General features: G+C 39.1%; 1 protein-coding gene across 2 annotated transcripts in view; it reads left to right on the plus strand.

Annotated features, from left to right (window-relative positions):
* CMYA5 (cardiomyopathy associated 5) overlaps window positions 1–20,673 on the plus strand; it is a 99,796-nt gene that overhangs the window by 55,801 nt on the left and 23,322 nt on the right. Inside the window, exons 3-8 of one of the 2 annotated variants that reach the window (XM_015096799.3) lie at window positions 2,229–2,324; window positions 5,974–6,207; window positions 7,735–7,757; window positions 12,152–12,270; window positions 16,847–16,996; window positions 19,523–19,669. In XM_015096799.3, the coding sequence (XP_014952285.3) occupies window positions 2,229–2,324; window positions 5,974–6,207; window positions 7,735–7,757; window positions 12,152–12,270; window positions 16,847–16,996; window positions 19,523–19,669 (769 nt within the window). Of the gene's footprint in view, window positions 1–2,228; window positions 2,325–5,973; window positions 6,208–7,734; window positions 7,758–12,151; window positions 12,434–16,846; window positions 16,997–19,522; window positions 19,670–20,673 lie in introns of those variants that run through there. The other variant, XM_060418776.1, reaches the window with a different exon arrangement.

Genomic DNA, 20,673 nt, shown 5'->3' on the forward strand with positions numbered 1-20,673 from the left:
TATAAATATCTTACTTCTTAGAAATACTATTGGAACTCAAACAGTTAGTCTTTAAGATTCTCACCTACCTTTCAGTAGCCTTCTAACTGGAATCTCCACTCTTATTTCATCAATCTATTCTCCATGCAGTAGCAGAATGATCTAAAATTGCAAGTAATAGCAAGAACTGAGCACTTAACTATGGGCCAGGCAATATGTTAAGTTCTTTATATACAGGATATTGTTTAATTCTCACAAAAATCCTGTCACTGTCTTTGATTTGGAGGTAACAGAATGGGCTCAGAGAGCCCATTAAGTCCAAGATCATAGAAGACGGAACTAGGACTGGTACCCGGATCTGTCTGATGCCAGAGTGTGTGCTTTTGATGTGCATCTCTGTTGCTCTGCTCAGGGCCTTCGTAACGGTAGTGGTTTTCAATATGATCATTCAGTTAGGTCACTGATAATTGTCAGATTCCTTTTGATTCAGTAGGATAACACATTTGAATCTTGGATTTTTATTTTTTTCTGGAAAAATAATCCTTCTCAACTTGTATGATATTGGTTCTATTTTTACAGTGTGAAATTTTGTTGAAACTTTACCTAGTCAAGTTTGGGGGTAGGCCGTGGTTCAATTTCTTTTTGGACTCTCAGGCATTCAGATGAAACATGTCCCGTTCTTTGATGACACTTGGTTTTGTTAACTAACAACTACTGGGTACTGTCAGCAGAAAGAAGACTTTTTTCCAGCCTTCTTAATTATGTTCTGTTTATCTCTGTGAGTTTTAGAAATTAAAAAAATAATTCTGTCTAAATCCTGTCAATTTAAAACAAATTTCAGAAGCAGAGAGAGAGAGATGATGTCTCCTGCTTTAAAACCATTTTAAAGTTCTTTTTATTTTTCCCCGGACCTTCTCCAAAGAGTATGAACAGAAAGTGCAAAAGAAATTGACTAAGCCAGAGACTTGCTTCGTTCATTAAATGGACTGTGAAGACTGAGTTGGTTGGCACTTTTTAAAAATTAAAAATAAATTGAAGAAGTTGTCACTTGAGAATTCTCTAGCATCTTGTGAGTGGCCATCTGTGATTTTTCGGGAACTGACGGCTGCATTTGTAGATTATCCAGGTCCTGGCTTCTCCCTCCACTCTATCCCCATTGTCATGGATTATCTTTTATCTGTCATGTATTTCTTCCATCACTCTCTTCCTTCCCTCTTTCTCTCTCCCTTCCTATTCCATGTTAAGAGCTGTGCTCATCATAGGGAATAAAAACAAAAATAAAGGAAGCTGGACTTGTAGCTACCCCAAATCACATAGCATCCTGGAAATGCAGTGTTCTGAGCGAAAAACCCTCTGGGAGTGAGTGAAATGGTGGAGGGGGACTGGAGAGATGGCGAAGGTGTCTTGAGAAGGTGCAGCTTTGGCGAGCCTAAATAGGATAGAGTTCTTCTAACAAACCAGGGCAGGGAGGACATTCTAGACACAGGGATTGCCTTCTAAAAAGGCACATAGGTGAGAGAATCCTGGAGCCCTGTGGAGAAGAGGCGGGGGCGTGAGCAGGAAGCAGAGAACCAGATCCTGAAGGGATTTCCCACAGTGTAATCTCTCCATCGTTCTGTGGATAGTGAATCAGGTGGATGGAAGCTCTTTTATTCTGTGTTGTTAAGTTTCGCAGGAAAGATCACAGCTACCTTTATAACTAATACGTACTGTTGAGGGTCATTAGAATCTTCAGATCTCTTTACTAGATAGTTTTCATTGTTTGGTGTGCTAGATTTCAGGCCTGGTGACTTCTCAGGGTCATGTGAGGCAAGCACACCTGGAACCATTGGTGCAAATATGAGGAGGTTTCTCAGCTATGTTGGACCAGTGCAGAGAAAAGTCTGCTATCTAAGAAGAAAGACAGTGTATAAAAATTGAGGCCTTACTAAGGAGAAAGAATTCAATTCATAGTTTACTAAAACAAGTATACTTTGAATTCACCAGCTGACCAAGAAGGCATTCCTCTTGCGTAGGAACATAAACTGTTTATTGCTCTCACTCATAAGCTTCCTAATTGTTTATCAGACATTACCTATATAGTCAATTTAGATGAAGCAGCAAAGAAAATTTAAAAGTTGATTTGTTTGTGACCATGATATAGTGTACCTCTACCAAACATACTAAATTTATAAGGAAATCGGAACTCTCTGCTTGAAGTTCTTTTCTCAAATGTCATATACTAAGGATAACTTCATTTTTTTCTTCAGGTTCAATTAGCGGACTTTCTAGAAGATTTGCAAGAAAAATCCTTGAGGATTGAAGCCTTTGTCAGTGAGATAGAATCCTTTTTTAATACCATTGAGGTAAGTTACCTTTCCCTTTTTACTTTATCCCAATTCGCTTAAAATATCACAAGTAAATAAAGCTAAAATGACCTGAATTGGGGATTGTGTGTGCCTTTGTGGTTTGCCATTGTTGGTTTTGTTCCATTAAAAATAGTCCTTAAATCTTCCCTCTGTGTTATCAGTGAGATTACTTCCTGTCTAAGGATAAATGATGTGCCCTTAAAAACACATACACATATACAAATAGGGTACTAACTATGATAGGGCAAACACTTTACATGCTTGCCCAATTTGATCCTTACAGTAACCATATGAAATGGGAATTATTATTGCTCCCATTTTATAGATAAAAAACTGAGATTTAGAGTTAAGTATATTACCCAAGGTCATAGTAAGTTTATAGCCAAGATTGGAACTTGCCCTACCATCCTGCCTTTCACTGGGTTAGCCCTGCAGAGATGCTCTAAAGCGTTGTCCGGTATTCCATGCTAAGGACAGATGAGTGTCTCTCGTGGTACCACTGTCTTTGATGAGTTCATGCCGACCCTGCTCTCTCTGCAGTGAAAGAAGGGGATTAGGAACGCTCCTTTGATATATGAATTCAGCCCATGCTGGGGTCCAGCCCCCGCAGGATCCAGGGTAACCCTCAGGAGAAATGGTGTCAGCGAATGATTTAGAGCGAGATAGAGAAAGAATATCAATAACCTCAGATATGCAGATGACACCACCCTTATGGCAGAAAGTGAAGAGGAACTAAAAAGCCTCTTGATGAAAGTGAAAGAAGAGAGTGAAAAAGTTGGCTTAAAGCTCAACATTCAGAAAATGAAGATCATGGCATCCGGTCCCATTACTTCATGGGAAATAGATGGGGAAACAGTGGAAACAGTGTCAGACTTTATTTTTCTGGGCTCCAAAATCACTGCAGATGGTGACTGCAACCATGAAATTAAAAGACGCTTACTCCTTGGAAGAAAAGTTATGACCAACCTAGATAGCATATTCAAAAGCAGGGACATTGCTTTGCCGACTAAGGTCTGTCTAGTCAAGGCTATGGTTTTTCCAGTAGTCATCTATGGATGTGAGAGTTGGACTGTGAAGAAGGCTGAGCACTGAAGAATTGATGCTTTTGAAATGTGGTGTTGGAGAAGACTCTTGAGAGTCCCTTGGACTGCAAGGAGATCCAACCAGTCCATTCTGAAGGAGATCAGCCCTGGGATTTCTTTGGAAGGAATGATGCTAAAGCTGAAGCTCCAGTCCTTTGGCCCCCTCATGCAAAGAGTTGACTCATTGGAAAAGACTCTGATGCTGGGAGGGATTGGAGGCAGGAGGAGAAGGGGACGACAGAGGATGAGATGGCTGGATGGCATCACGGACTCGATGGACGTGAGTCTGAGTGAACTCCAGGAGATGGTGATGGACAGGGAGGCCTGGCGTGCTGCGATTTATTGGGTCGCAAAGTGTCGGACACGACTGAGCGACTGAACTGAACTGAACGGAACTGAAAGAAAGAATGTTGTAGATAAGAAAATAGAGGAGAGAAAGAGGCTGATATTCCTTGCTTTACACAGAAAGCCAATAAAGCCCCGAGACAAGGAGCTTGCTCTGTTCACAGAGGCCGTAGGTGCCCTCCCAGTCTCCTGAGGGAGTGAAGACGCAGAACATCTTCCCGTTCAGGTCTTAGAAACCCAGGCAGATAAGTGAACGCAGAGAGCCTCTATGCTCCAAGGGATCAGGCTGGAAAAGAGAGTAAGAGAGAGAAAGAAAGAAAAAAAAGACACGGGGTGACCAAGCTTCAGTGAGCGAGGCCTGTTACTTTATTTTCAAAAGGGACTTTTATACCTTGACTTGTACATAGAGGGAAATAAAAGATGCAAGGTCACGCAGAATCAGCCCAAACCCTCCAGCAGTTTTGCCCTTATTAAAGCCAGGATTTTTTCTGCATACCTTTCCCACAAATGATGTTGTGTACAGTATCTTCTGGCCTTGGAGGCCTGTGGACATTTTATGACCCTCTTTTGATAAAGGCTGCTCAACCAGAAAACTTATTTTCCCTCAAAGTGTTTTTCCTTTATATTTCTAATCTATGTCAGCCTCAGAAAATGCTAAACAGAGTTACATTTCTCATGGAGCAAAGGTGCAGTGAGTTACAAGAAAGAACCAATTAGCTCAAAGGCCTGATGTGGTTACTTTCAAGGCTACACTTGTTTTCCTTACATTCCAACTATGTTAACTAATGCACTCCCAGGTGCACAGTGGATAAGAGATATGGGAACTTAGCAACAAGCATTGGCCCAATAATGAAATCCTACACCAGCACTACTCTAATAACTTTTAACTCTTTGAAAGGGTCTATGTTTTAGGCTTCCCATACCTTTAGTTGGGAGGCTGTGAATAATCACAAGCATAGCTGCAAGAGTCTGGATAAACCTGCCAAGAAAGCTAGAATGCTAACAGAGGGGGTTTGATTTGAAATATTCCTCTCATGTCCAGGAGACTTATTAGCTAGAGCCCTAAGTTGATTTTCTCCAGAGAAAGGTGGTCAGGGATAGCCCCCTGTTAATGTCAGGAGAGTTGGTGAAAGTCATAAAATAATAAAACAGACAGATTCTGGTTTGGGGGTAGATGCTCAAGCTGGTCTAGGGAGCCCCTCAAGTCCTGAAGCCTTGCTTATCAGGTCTCTTGCTCATAACCTTGTCATGGTTCGGATGATCGCCCGTGCTGGCTCCCTGCAAGCCCAGACATCCTTACTTATCAGTCAGGATTGACGCTTCTGTGGGAGGCTGGAGTGCAGTTTCCCCATCACTCCTCATTCTAGCTTGCTTGTGAACGGTCTGCTTAACTCCTGTTGTAAATCAGTTAAGTGAAAGTGAAGTCACTCCGTCGTGTCCGACTCTCTGCAACCCCAGGGACTGTAGCCTACCAGGCTGCTAAGTCCATGGGATTTTCCAGGCAAGAGTACTGGAGGGGGGTGCCCCTGCTGGTTATTTTTAGTGCTGTTGCTGCCCAACCTCCACTGCCACCAAAGTGTTCCTTTCAGGCAGTAAACAATATGATCACCTCATCACTAGCCCTCTAGTCAGGAAAATCCTGTGGATGGAGGAGCCTGGCGGGGTAAGTCCATGGGGTCACAAAGAGTCGGACATGACTGAGCAACTGCCACACACACTAGTCAGGAGAGCTAAGCATCAGAGTTTGTCCAGACAAGCCATGTGGTTTCTCCGACTCTAGCAGAAGGTGCCTCTTCCCTGGAGAGCATCTGTGGCTGTGGCACCCTGTCCAGTATCCTCGCTGTTTCCTCCTCCACACTCTGAATTTAGTAGAGTGGGAAAGATGGCACTGAACCCTCTTGGCTACCTGGTCTTCATTCATTGTGATGCCAGGTTTTGTCATGTGGGAATGCAGGTGGGCAAGACTTCCCTACAGATATTTGTGTGTGTGTGTTTCATTAACTAAATCCTTCTAGATTGTCTCTTCTTACAGTGAATTCTGTTGCAGAGATAACTATGGCAAAGGAGGTTGATAGGCTGAAAATTCAGATTGTGTACATCATCTGTGATTCTCTTACCAGAATGCCCAAGATTAATTCTTTAAAAGGCTAGTATTTCTCGTGAAAAATATATATACTTCTTTTTTCACTCAGAATTGGTTTTTTGTTTTTAATTTTTAGGAAAACTGTAGTAAAAATGAGAAACGGCTAGAAGAACAGAATGAGGAAATGATGAAGAAGGTTTTAGCACAATATGATGAGAAAGCCCAGAGCTTTGAGGAAGTGAAGAGAAAGAAGATGGAGTTCCTGCATGACCAGATGGTCCATTTTCTGCAGAGCATGGACACTGCCAAGGACACCCTGGAGACCATCGTGAGAGAAGCCGAGGAGCTTGACGAGACCGTTTTCTTGACTGTAAGCACCATTTCAAACAGATCCAGACACCTTGAACCCAGTCTGGCCCAAGTCTATTTTTAAAAATTCAACTTTTGCTATTTCCTAAGATCATATATGTCTCTCTGGGGAGTTTCTATAATTCTCATTTAAAAATTATTAGGGCATGCCAGATGCTCATGGAAAAGGCCCATCCAGTCCTTAAAGCCATAACACCCAGATCCAGCGAAAGGGCACATGGAAGCCAGCCTGCAGCAGCATCTGTCCGTTCTGTCACGATGATTGATCGCCTTCTAAGAGGGAGGGAAAGCAGCCTGAAAACTTTATTTGTGCTATGCTGCCTGTGGGTGCAGGCCTGATCTTGCAGGGCCCGTCCCCACTCCATGCCCTAATCTGAAATGACCTCTCGACCATGCCCTCTGAGCCTCACCGAGCGGAGAGTAACATTTTGGTACGCTTTCAGCATGCGAAAGAATGACATAGAATGATACTTCTTTTAGGTATCATGTTAATCTTTTTACAAGGGTCTTCCTGGGGACCAGATTCCTTAATTCAGACAAGTACCTGTGCACAGGGAGTCCCTTGGGTGCTCCTCCAGTTTCTCCCAGAGGCAGCTCTTTGCTCTCCCAATTCCCTAAACTGCGGTAGAATGCTGGTTCTCCTCAGAGCCAGGATTAACCAGGAGTGATGGCAATGTTTTCCTTGAGGGCAATTCCAGACCTAGTTGTCAACTCTGAGGAAAGCACCTCTCTATGATGAGCTGTCAAAGCTCCTCTGTCCTCCCAGCCCTTTAGTGAAGACTGGAGATGGAGCAAGGCAAAACCGGGCAGAAAATTTGGGTGGGATGGACATGGCATCCTCAGAGGAGGGTGAAATCATTCAGTTGCATTATGCTTAATTAAGGCAAAGCTTTAGTATTTTAAAATTAAGTACCTCATGTGAAGTATAACATTAATAAGGTGCTTTGTGTTCTCTAAGAACCTTACCTGGGTTTGATAAGAGTATTTTCTTTTCTCTAGAAGGACAAGTTGTGAAAAAGAAAAGCATGTTTTTCCTACTTATAAAAGTGATATATATGCAGTTTAGAAAATTTGGAAAATATAGAAAAGCACAGAGAAAGTATCATCTAGAGATAACTACTGATTACATTTTGCGCTCTCTTCTCACACACTGAACACATTTCAGTCATTTTACTTGCTTCAGAGAATTCAGTTCTGGAAACTAATTCATTTGTTAATGAATAGAGAGAAGCAGAGCGGAGGCAAAGTGTTGCCACTTTGCTGATGGTAGAGAGTAGACCTAAAGCCCTCTCCATCTGAGACCCCGCTCCCCACCCCTTCTGAGCACTAATTCCTTTGCTGCGTGGAATGAAGCCCCCCAAAGGAAACAACCTCAACGGTAGCTGAGGAGTGTAATGATTATTAGAACATACACAATCTTAACTGTCCAGGGCGGTTTTTCTTTATGGTTGTTAACTAGTTTCTCTCTCTCTCTCCCCCCACCCCTTTCCCATCTCAATCTCTCTCTCTGTCTCATTCCTCCGTTAAGTCATTTGAGGAAATCAATGAAAGGTATAGAAAACGTGGCACAATGTAGTGGTGGCTGAGAAGAGCATGACTGTATGCTTTATTTTTAATATTTTGGTGCTTTATAGAAAATGAGCTGCCAGTTTAAAAAGACATACATTTAGTGAGCTCCTGGATCTGCACTTTTAGCTACAGCGCTTTTAAAAGCTAAATGAAAGCTTTTGAAAGAAAACTGCATGTGCTTTAGTTAAATAACAATTATCATAATGTAGGTTTTTAACCGCTTCCTTGAGATGTAATCTGTATTTCCAACCTAATCTAGACTAGGCTATCTTTTCCGTCACTGCGTACAGAACATTTTGTATATGCTTCAACTTATTGGTTGTATATGAGTATTTGAAAGGATCATTCATATCTGCCTTGAGCAATTTGATGACTTATGTAATCTTTAATGGAATGTTCTCTCATTTTCTCTTCAAAAGACAGGCATGCATTTATCTTCTCTTTCTGTTCAGCCGACCTAAATGAATCTTCTTTTGATTTTTGTTTCGTGTTTGTTGTTTTTAACACTCAATCTAAGAGAAGTTCTTTAAAGGCAAAACACTCAACAAGAGATCAGGAAGTGTTGTTTATAAAAACACGTAACAACAAATCTTTGTTTATCTTCTGAGCATCTGATAATGAGATGCTCATACTGATCTCATTTTCCTTTCTGCCCCATAGACAGGCTTGAGGTCTTTCCTACAGGCTGAGCCTAATGTTTTTTGTGTTTTTTTTTTTTTTAAATCAATTTTACCCTTTTAATGTAAATTTCTAAAATTGTGAATACCATCTTCAGTTTGCTTCATTCAGTCTCAAATTGTAAAATAGCATAAAGTAAAACATCAGGAATTGGTGATATATTAAAATATATAAAAATGGTTTTCAGTTAGAAACCTGATTTTTCAGATGAGAACCACACAGATGAATCCTATTTACCTGTTAAGGAAATCTATTCAACAGAATATTGCCAATATGTAAACATTTCTTCCATAATTTAATCATAATTAGTATGAAGAAAAAGATATAGGCAAGGAAATAGAGAATGAAAAAATTGATAACAAATGTATAATGAAACTAAAACTTCCCCCTTAAAATTTATGTTTCATATCTACATTAAACTATATTTACAACTTCTGGAAAAAAAAAGAATATTGCCGAAATGCTTTAAGGAAACAATTTGTATATTAATATTGGCAATAGTCAATAAGGGTTTTATTACAGTGGATTTGTTATAAATAGAATTACTCGGGGAGCTTTAAAAAATGCTGATGACTGAGTCTTACCTCCTGAGATTCTAGCTTAACTGCTGTGGGGTGTGGCCAGGGCATTTTTAAAGCTTGCTAGGTGATTTCAGGCAGGACTGAGAACCTGTGGTTTATAACAGCCTGTCCTCTGGCCCAGTGGTGCCACAGACTGGCGGTGCCTGAATTACCTGTGTGGTAATTCCTGGAGCTCCAGCCCAGATCTACTACAGGAGTATCCAGTAGTGGGACCAGTTCTGACACAGGAGCCAGAGGCACACTGTGCAGGTCTGAAAACTGATACCCAGGCCTTGCTCCCAGTTTTCTTTATTTTTTTTTAAAAATTACACACTTCTTCTAAGTATTATTGATGTTTATTTTTACCCCCCAAAGTATATGGATTTAGAATGCCATTCCATATGCGCTGGACGGCATACAGGCATTTTTGCTTATTTATTATAGTTCATCTGCTTGTGGAAGAAACTAATCAGCAAGAAAGTTTAGTGAATGAAAATTTGCAAATGCATTTGCCTTTAAAAATGCTATAGTTTCACATTTTTTACTTTTCTAAACATTAGAATATTAACTTGCTAATATGAGTTGACATGCGTTTAATTCTAAATACCATTTCTTTGGTTTTGTGCTTGAACTTGTTCATCTGTGTGTCTTTTTAATTAATTTTGATCTCATTGTCCAGTTGGCAATGAATTAATCTTTGCTAAAGCTGCATGTTGCCAAAAGGAAAGTATACTTGGGATAACCATTATTTTTCTGTAAAGAAAAAAGATAACAAAATTCAGGATTTGATGAAGAAATATGAACAATTAAAGAAAATCTTGTTAAATGTGCACATATGTGATGAAGATTGATTTTTTTCACTGAAATGAAACCTTTCAGGTTCTCATGATAACTTGTACCTTAAAGTCTCAGTGTTATTGGTGTTCCTATGAGAAATGCTGATTTTCTAGTTTCTTCTCCATGCTGCTTTTTCTCGCTCTCATCGTATTATATATCTAAAGGCAATGCTTGCATATTAAATCATTTTTCACAACACCAAAAATGCTTAAATTAAAGAATGCTGTCAAGCATATTTAGACTCAAAATTTGCATATTCTGAAAAACACATTTGCTTAGAAAATGCTGTTCTGTTAAGAGGACGCATGCTTTTTCTGTTTTGCTCTTTTGTGTTATAATAATGGAAGAGAGTCTCAACCATTTGTAGGACCTGCTCATAAAAAGACGTTGGCTTGCCCTTACACACACTGATAAATTTTACCAGATCAGTGCATAAGGGAAAATTCAAACATTTTACATGTTTTATCTATAGCTCCAGCTTCTGTGCTATGAAGAGTCCTCCATTTAGTCAGTGACATGTACTGAGAGGGCTTAGTATATGCACTCGTAGCCCCTCTTTGTTCATTTTGAGTCTATTATTTCTACCCCCTGCATCCCTAAAGCCTTAATTAAGGTTCACGTTGCCTTCCGTCATCTAGAGCATCCTGGGGCCTCCCAACTGGCTTCACTGCCTTTCCATGTGCTGGAGATCTTCCTTCAGACTCACGTCAGGGTGTTCTTCTAAAATTCCCTTGTGTAAAACCCTCTGTGACTCTCTTTGCCTTAAAGGGCAAAATGGAAACTCTTGGTGGACGTGAAAGACTTCCCAGTCAAGTCTCAAATCACCTTTCTAGTTCATCTCTAACTGTCTCCATTTCCCAGTTCTCAAGGTCCATGGTCCCCTGTGGCCCTTGAGTGTGTCTTACTTTTTTATAGCCCCATGCCTTCATTTATGCTGTTCTCTCAGCAACACTCATACTCTGTTGCCTAGGAAACTCCTAAAGATCCTTTAAGACTCAGCAAAAGTTACCTCATCTTTGAAGCCCCTAATGGAGCATCTCCCTCAAATCAGAAGATAGTGTATTTTATTATTCGTAACACTTGTAAGCATAGTGAGCACTTGTTAAATATTTCAGTTATATTTTATCATGTTTTCCACTTATACTGATAAATTTTCCAGACCTAAGATCCTGATATTCTTACCCAAAGGAAACCTTATCCTCTTATTGATTCACATATATTTATGGAAAGCATGCTATGTGCCAAGAAACATATACTGTAGAGAAACCAGCAAAGTCCTTTTTTGGCATGTAGAGTATACTCAGGTGAAGTAGACAAAAACAAATAGGTTGTAATGAGTTTGAGGAAACAGCACAACAGAGTTAAGTAAGAAGCAGCAGAGGTCTGGCCTCTCTGAGGGGCTGACATTCTAATAGCGATCTAAATTAAGTGAGGCAGGAGCCACACAGGTGGCTAGGAGAAGAAAGTTCCAGTAGCAAGTGAAAAGGCTTAGAGTTTGGTGCCCAAACCCCAACGTCCATGGAGTTCCTAATGGTTGACTTAATTTCTGGAAGGTATTTTCTGTCCTCTTGAGTAAGGTACACAGTGGAGAGCTCCTCACCAAATTTTAGGCCCTCATGCTAAAGATAAATGCTTTTGCAGTCCTTCCTTCCCCTGTTTCCCTCTTCAGAATCAACCCTTTTTTTAAGTCCATATTTCACCGGGATGCCAATGCTGAGCGCATCCCTCCTAATAGGGTCTTGAATATAAAGAAAAGTTAATAATTTATATACTGTGGCTTAATTTAGTCTTTCAAGAATAGATAGACTTTATCCTCCCTTTGTTGCTGACCCAGTGCCTGGCACTTAGTCAATGTGTGTATTTTCTTGAAAGACTAAATGGCTAGATATATAATATTGAGAGTTGAAAACAGCAAAGACATCACAAAGTATTTGACTTTCCAGATGGGCTCTGAACCTTTTTTATCTTTAGGGAATAAAAACAATCATTCAAGTGTAATCATTTTTAGGACTAACTTTATAGAGGCAAAATTAAGAATGTGTAATTCAATGGAATCTGTTCAATTTAAGGATATAGGAATGGAGTTTCTAATATTACCAGTTGCACTAAAGAATCCTATGAATAGATTTTAGACATATCTTTCCAGATTTTGAAACATTTTAAATCCTTTTTGGCTCCAATGCCTCACAAAAACCACAACCACCAATACCAACAACAACTTCATTTTGAATAATTGTTCTTAGCTTTCATTATGTATATGTTAATAATTTCTTGACTTATACAGAATTATTTTCCCAACAGGTTGCTTTCTGCAATGGAGAACACTGCTTCTTTAGAGAAAATGCCTGCCGCATTTTCGCTCTTTGAACATTATGATGATAGCTCAGCAAGAAGTGACCAGATGTTAAAACAAGTGGCTGGTAGGAACTTTGATATATTAATTACCTCAGTGAAATTTGGCAGTTATCTCTTGTTTGTTTTGTAAAGTTTTTGAAGCTAAGGAATTATAACTGGAAAAGGAAAAATCTTTCTTGTAAGAATTTAAAGCTAGATTCTGAAATAAAGTGTGAGACTGGCATACCATTTTAGTTATAAACGGCATTTCCATTTGAAGCTTTGTGACTGTGCTGGAATACTGAGGAGGCGGAAGGACGGAGCAGTGGAATCAAAGGGTCTTCTCTCTTTTTTCTCTAAAGAAGATTTCTCTCTCTTAGAGATTATTTGCTTCACGCCAGCAGCCAGGTATAAAAGGAAAGATAAATCAAATATTTTCATATATATTGTACAGGTTTTTCTTTCGGAGCGGCTTTCCCCTCTTCAGTTGAGTTCTTTTTCCTTTTTCTCAAACTAAACAGATTAACGTAGAGAACTAACAGCTCAGCATCATGCTATGTAGCCAGGAGCCTCCTCCTGCTCAGCTGTCAAAAGCATCCTGCCGACTCTTCAAAATACTTTTTTAATGTGCTATTTTAACAAACAAGACAATGAAATTTATTTAGATTTTTTTCAAAGCTACTGTGTTTCAGTGAAGTAACCAAGTTTCACTTAATGTAAAATGTACTCCTTAAAAGATGCTATAATCTTGCAAAGCAAACCATAAAGACAATTTCTGTTTTCAAATTGGGAATTAATTTTTATTCCCATGAGGAGTTTTAATTTAGTAACTAGTAAAAGTTTACTGTGTCTTCAAAAAAACTGAAAAACAAAAAAGCTCCCCTCCCAGCCCCCAACACTATATAAAATGAAAAATTCAGTTATTTGTCCTAATGGATTTTCTTTAGGTATATCTCAGAACAAAGGGGTATTTTCTTATCATGTCGCATTTGAATGGAGCCAAGATCGCAAACCAAGAAATTCTGGTCAACAGAGTAACTCTTTTATTTTTAAGGGATTTTTTTTTTTCTTTAAAAAAAAAAATTATTTGTTTTAATTGGAGGCTAATTACTTTACAATATTGTAGTGGTTTTTGCCATACATTGACATGAATCAGCCATGGGTATACATGTGTTCCCCATTCTGAACCCCCCTCCCACCTCCCTCCCCATCCCATCCCCTAGGGTCATCCTAGTGTACCAGCCCTGAGTACCCTGTCTCAAGGACATTCTTTTGAATCTGATGGGCAGTGAGGGGGCGTTTTGTACATTTCAGAGGTCACAAAGTGTTAATGGTGCATTCACAAACAGTACATGTGGCAGTCCCAGTAGTTCCAAGCTCTTAGGGGGGACTGGTCTGTGAGATTTGAACACCACACATTGCGCCTCTGCTTCAGAGAGTATAACGAGAAACAGAGCAGCCCTAACGGTTCCTCCTGCTTACGTGATGCCGGGCAGGGTGGAGACTGTTTCTAGTTGGACTGTCCTCTAATCTCACAACTCTAGGAGACAGGTTTTATTGTTATTCCCATCTGACAGGTGAGGAAATAGACTGAACAGAGACTTGTTTCTCATATTGCTCTAGATACACAGCTGTTGGGGATGTGTGTGGCAGGGGTGTTTGGCTTTCAGAGTCTCTGCGCTTGATCCACTGGTCTGCACCAAACAGGCTGAGTGAATTGCTGTGAAAGGGGGGATAACCATAGATTCGTGACACCCCAAGGCTTCTTGACTCTGCTCCTTAGAACTTAAAAAAAAAAAAATTGTGTAAAATAAAATTGACCATTTTAACCATGTTGAAGCCACCGTTGTACAACCATCACCGCTAATCCAGCTCCAGAATTATTTTGCAAAACTGAAACTGTGTCTGTTAAATAACAGTTCCTCATTCCTCCCACCCACACCCCCAGGCTCTGGCAACCACCCTTTTACTTCCTGTCTCTATGGATTTAACTACTCTTAAGTACCTCATATAAATGGAATTCTGCAGTACTTGTCTTTTTTGTGACGGGCTTATTTCACTGAGCATCAAGTTTACCCGTCTTGCACCATGTGTCAAAATGCCCTACCTTATTAAAGCTGAATAAATCCCATTGTATGTCGATACTGCATTTTGCTTATCCATTCACTTGTTGATACACTTCTGAGTTCCTTTCACCTTTTGGCTACTGCAGATAATGCTGTTCTCCTGGGGACTTTCTTGAAAGCTCAGTTGTGTGGGAATCTGTATCCACTACAAGTACTGAAGCGCAGGCTGATCTAATGCTTAGCTCATTGAGCACGACAGCTCTTTATGGGCATGCTCTGTCAGGCAGAGGGAATCCATGGGGGTGATGCCTTTGCCCAGTGCCTTAGCCTATGTCTGGAAGCCTTAAAATCATTTTGCATTTTTGGCATCCCTCTTACTCAAGTTTCTTACTCTAGAAGTGTAAATAGTGTTGATAACGTATAAAGTCTGAGCCTCTGAGGTTCTTGTGCCGCATAGGAATTGTAAATCGAGCCACTGTTATAGATTACATACATGGAATATTCATACTCCATTTTAAATTTAAGAATAGTTTAAACAATACAAGTGATCCTTGTTTTGAAATAAGATGTTTTAGTGTCATTGTTTTTAAAGGAGTAGGTTAGGTACAAAATTATTTCTAGCCTACATGCATTGCTTAGTTCCCTACAACTGCCTGTTCCTTAAAATTTGGTGATTTGGGAGGGGGGCTCAATTATCAATTTAAAGTCTGCTAAGCTACCTGATATAAAGACTTCTGAAAAGATATTACCATTTTAAAAAGCAGGTAAGGCTCAATGTATAATTCACAGAGGAAAAGGGAGCATTTTCATTGTTTGTTCTTCAGAAAGTTCTCCAGCACTACTTCAAAGATGATAGACAATAGTCAATCTGCTTGGCTCTTCCATAAACCAGGGCAACATGAAAATTTACTGAACTACGTTTATCTGGTGGACCCCTTAAAATGTGACACTGACTTTCTGCTCGGAAGACAAACAGAAAAGTCAAAGATAGTGTAAGAGCCTCTGAAGCACCGTCAGCCCTTGGGGAGGTGCTCTGACAGGTGGGCTTCCTGCCCTCTCTTGTAGCCTCCCGGCACGTCTTAAACGTCTGTGGTCCCTCTGTGTTTACCCGATGATGGGTCTCTATTTCAGCTGCACCGTCAGAGCTGCCTGCCTTCTCCCCTCCGTTTTCTGTGCTCCTGCAAAGGCCATGTTGCTTTCTGAATGTTAACACTGGTTATGTGTCCAGTACTTTGCTAAGCACTTGATATGCATTATCTTGCTTTCTACAACAATCCTGGGAGGAAATAGCATTATTGTTGTTTTCCTGTTTTAAAGATAGAGGAACTGAAGCTGAAGTAACAAAGCTTACAAGTAGGGGATCTGGCATTTAACCTTAGGCCAGCCTCTCCCCTCCAAAGCTCATGAACTTGCCCCTTCTCTTATCTTCCTTCTCATTTTTCATAACTGTGTATTTCCTCTGCTCTTTATCTCTGTATTGAGTCTTTTCAGTGTGTCTCTTTTTGTTCCATTCTCTAAATTTAGAATCATTTATTTCTTCTAATTTCCACTTTCCTGTTGAACTAACCTTTGTTTTCTTTCCCTTCATTGTTGACTTTCAATAAAGTAATCACATAAAATTTAGCCTATATTATTCAGCAAGCTCATCTCTCAGGATTGTTGACTGGAAAATAATAGCCACAAAAATAAATTTTAAAACAGTTCATCTGTTCAACTATGGGAATAACCTTTTCTTCTAATTTGTAAACTATACTCAATGCTTTTATATCTCAAAAATTTTGGAGAAGAATTTCATAGGAGCTTAATTTATGGCATTGTATGTACTTGAATGTTCAATATGCATAATTATAAACTTTTAAAATCTCTAGTAAAACACTTGAGAATATTGTTGCCTTTAAAACCAGAACAATGGATTTATACTAGATATCTAAACCTTATATTTGAATCAGTCAATAGGGTGCTTTTCCCTCATGTAATTTTCACATTTTTTAAGAATTAAAAAAAATTGTAGGTATGGTCATGTTGGATATGGGAAAATGGGATAGTATTTTCAGAAAGTATATTTTGATATTTTATTCATGCAAGTCTTTTGCAGCCTTGATGATAAAGCAACTATAGCTAAAGAGGATTTCATCGATCTCTATTTGAATATAGATTCTATGTTGACATAGAAGGATATGATATTGGTTACTAGCAATGCAAACTCAAGGTTTTGTTTTGAAGGAAAACCAAATTATTTGGTGCATCCTCTAACTTGTACAAGTTTATTACTCAAAGTATAGGACTGAAGAATATTATCAAGTGATCCCATTGGGAGATCCATTTTTTTTTATTTCTATGTGTATCATAGTGTATATGTACACATGCAGAGAAGACATTTTGGAGAGAGATACACACAACTATAATAACAATGGTTGCTTCCAAGGGATATCCTTGAGGTTGGGGAGCTGTTGAGAACAAGAGAGCCCTCCCATTTTTTCCTCCATGTACTTCTATATTGCTTGTATTATTATCAATAAGCACAGGTGACTTTTTCAAAAAGAAAAAGGAATCAATAAAACAGCATTAGTTATAATAAATCTTGCTTATATTCCAGTTCCACAACCTCCTAGATTAGAACCTCAGGAACCCAATTCTGCCACTAGCACCACAATCGCAGTCTACTGGAGCATGAACAAAGAAGATGTCATTGACTCATTCCAGGTTTACTGCATGGAGGAGCCACAAGATGACCAAGAAGTAAACGGTAGGACTGCCAACACATACTCAGACGCATATGTACATTTCTACATCTTAATGTGTAGAATTTAAGCATATACCTATTAGGACTCTTTCCACAAAGCGTTTGTAGCCACTCATAAAAGCAACAATGAACCAGCAATTATATAATGAAATGACATATAAGCAAAATTTGGAAATCAGGACCAAATGAAACGAGGATGAATAAATATTATCCTAATGATGAATACTTTAACATGAATAAAGTTCATGAATGAATACTTTTCAACATGAATATTTGAACTGAAATTCAAATTTGGCTTTGAGTTCTCAGGTCAACAAGAGCAATTGAGTGATTCTCATTTTCAGGCATGAGGTAACATACCAAAGTGTTGAAAACAAAGTTTTGATCGGAACTGAAGTCTAAAACACAAGCATAAAGTGTCCCACTTTGTAGAGGAGAAACGAGCTGTATATAGGACACTGTCCTCCACAGTAATTTTAGTGCAAAAGCAGCATTGGATATCATGGTTGGCATTTTCTCAGATCCCCCTTTGATAAAAGCTGCAAACAAACTATAAAGGTAAATTCAGAGTTCACACTTCTCAAGGCATGAGAAGACTGTATGGTGTAGTCTTCTGGTGTCCCAAATTAATGTGAGGATAGAGGTAAAAGTGCTTGGGAGGGTGAATGGATTGCATGTCTTACAGTTGAGCCTTTTGTAAACATCTCTCTGTTCAGTAAGACCTCTAATAAGTCCTAGAAGCCAGGCAGTTTGATGGATCAGAGTTGGGAGTGCTGACATTCTGTGTTGCCTGTTGAAGGTGGACCCATATTTTTGGAAATTAGATGAGCATGTGACAAGATTGACATGGCATAGGAACCAATTTGTAATAAGAAATGAATTATAACTTATTTCACTGTTAATCAGTATTTAAGTCTTTGGGGATGTCATGTGATACTTAAATTAGAAAAAGTAAGAAAGCAACCATAGGCGTATTGTTTTGTAAAGTTGGCTAAATTTGTCTGTAAGAACTCATATCTTATTGGGAACCTATTACCATATACCTGTCACAGCACAACAAGAAAAGTGCTCTTATTCCCACTTGCAATTGAGAAAACGAATGTGAGATTAAATAATTTGCCCAAGACCACAAAAATTACTTGGGACCAGGACAGGTTTTAAATAAAGATCTTTCAGACTTCAAAGCTTATGTTTTTATTTGCTTGACTCTGTTTTGTTATACCATACTTCACCTCCCTGTATATCCAGTTATATCAAAGAACCTCATGGCTCTCCAAGACTCCTCTTAACAACTGTTAATTTCCTGGAGTACTTTATAAAAGTGCTTCACCTCCCCACCTTCCCCTGCCATGCCTCAAACATACCTGTCTTGTGTCCCATTCCTTTGATGCCTTGAACTCTGCTGATGCCAGTTCAATAACTGTGATACTATGCTGTGTGTAATAGGTCCCCAATAACATATATTATGTGCTTTGTTAAAAGGAGTACCAGGCTAAATGACTTAGTCCAAAAGGATAATTCTATTGAGAATTGCAGTCCCAGGTTCTAGGCTATGGGGGAAATGTTTTTCAGTGTGTATATGTCTTTATGATGTTATTTAAGCCAAAATTTCATCCAGAAAGTATATCTCACTGGTAAAGAGAGATGCAATTGAAGAAACCTGCTGAGTTGAAGAGTTCCTAAATTTACTTTAAAAGGGAATAATCTGGGTTTCTTAACTGGAGGGGTTTTGAAGATATGACATCCTAGGATAATATGAGAGGATACTTGGAATTATCAGAGGCTAATTTAGAAAAGAAAATCGTTCTTTTAAAAGGAAAGAAATTTCAGTAAGACTGATCAGATTGGCCCAAGGGGCAGGTGTTCAGAATGTTACTGAGTAATATTTACTACTAAAATACTTAAAGTAAAATAAGTAATTTTAGAAAATGTCTTGGTTGAACAAAGTTATTTCTTAGAACAGTTTATGCTCTATCAACAGGGTTTAAGTATTTCTATCAATTATGGAAATCTCTAGTTGAAAGAATTCTGGAATTCATGATAAGAAATCAAGATTTGAAACTGAAAATCGTACTGAATGGTTTGCTAATCTATAAAGATGCTTTTTAACAGTGTACATTTAGGAAACATGGGATTGTCCTTATTTTATTACGTACTCCTTTAAAATATTGTCATTGCTTCTTAAGACTTTTCTTGAGAGTATATTACTAGAATTAATGTAAATTCCATGCAATTTTAGTATTTGCTATTAAAACAAGTTACTTTAATTGCGGTATATGAAATTTGAAATCTTACTGATGTGCTATTATGTTCTGGTAAGTGTTCACAAGTAATACTATGTCATTCTACTTATCTTTTGGAATGTTATTGCTTGAATGTTCTTAAATGCTATCTACCACTTAGTGATATCTGTAAGTTTATCAGTTTGTATTTCCCACTGAAAAATGTGTAGTTGGATTTTTCTAATAGCTATAGTTTTCAGTTAACTTAGGAAGATACCTCAGAGTTTATGATTGTGTTTTATGCTAGATTTGGTAGAAGAATACAGAGTGACCGTGAAAGAAAGCTACTGTGTTTTTGAAGATTTAGAACCTGACCGATGCTATCAAGTGTGGGTAATGGCTGTGAATTTCACAGGATGTAGCCTGCCCAGCGAAAGGGCAATCTTTAGAACAGGTAAGGAGATGGGAGGGGCTTCCCAGGTGGTTCAGTGGTAAAGAATCTGCCTGCCAAGGCAGGAGACGTGGGTTCGAACCTTGGGTTGGGAATATCCCCTGGAGAAGGAAGTGGCGATCCACTCCCGTATTCTTGCCTGGAGAATTCCATGGACAGAGGAGACTGGCGGACTATAGTCCAAGGGAGTCACAAAGAGGCGGACATGACTCACCAACTAAACAACAACAAGCAACGACAACAAAAAGGAGATGTTAAGGGGGTGTTAAGAGGCAATACTCAGTTCTTTACAGACTATTAAGATCAACCAATAAGCGTTTGTTAAGCACCTGTTGCAGGCTGGGTGTTGTATGGTGCTGCATTTGCAATAGTGAATATGACTGGGCTCCTCTTCTCAAGAAGCTCATACTCAAGTGGGGGAGATACCAAACAAAAAATCATGGAAAATGTGTGGTAAGGGCTGTGATCCGGAAGGATATCCAAGACTGGCTGGGGCAGGGACAGGCTCAGGAATGACTTCCTAGAACTTATGCCTAAATGGACTCATTAAAGGACCAGTTGGAAGTAATATGTTAGAGGAGTGTATCCCATCTGAAGAAGACATATGAGCACAGGTGTCAAGGTAAGAAAGAGTAGGGAGTGTGCAGAATACAACTAGAATTTTGGTATTATTTCTTTGACTTAAAAACAAGGAGAAAAGGACATGAGTTAAGAAAGGCTAGTACATAGAGTTTACACTTGCTAAGGTTAGAAGCTCAGGCTTTCTCATATGGGTACTAGGAGGCCCCAAAAGACTTTTCAGCAATGGTATTCAGCTGGAAATGCATTCCCATTTGGAATCTTTTCACAGGGGCTTAAGCAGGTGTGTCATATGCCGAGTTTGCTTTGTATTTCAGATAATTTTAACTCCCTTAGGGGGAGAAATGACCCACTCCCTGTTTTATCCTTTCTTCTAGCCTTTTAAAACAACTTATTGAGTACCTATTGACGGCAAGGTCATGGCAGCT

Source organism: Ovis aries, chromosome 7 (genome assembly GCF_016772045.2).
Source record: "Ovis aries strain OAR_USU_Benz2616 breed Rambouillet chromosome 7, ARS-UI_Ramb_v3.0, whole genome shotgun sequence".
Lineage (NCBI taxonomy): Eukaryota > Metazoa > Chordata > Mammalia > Artiodactyla > Bovidae > Ovis > Ovis aries.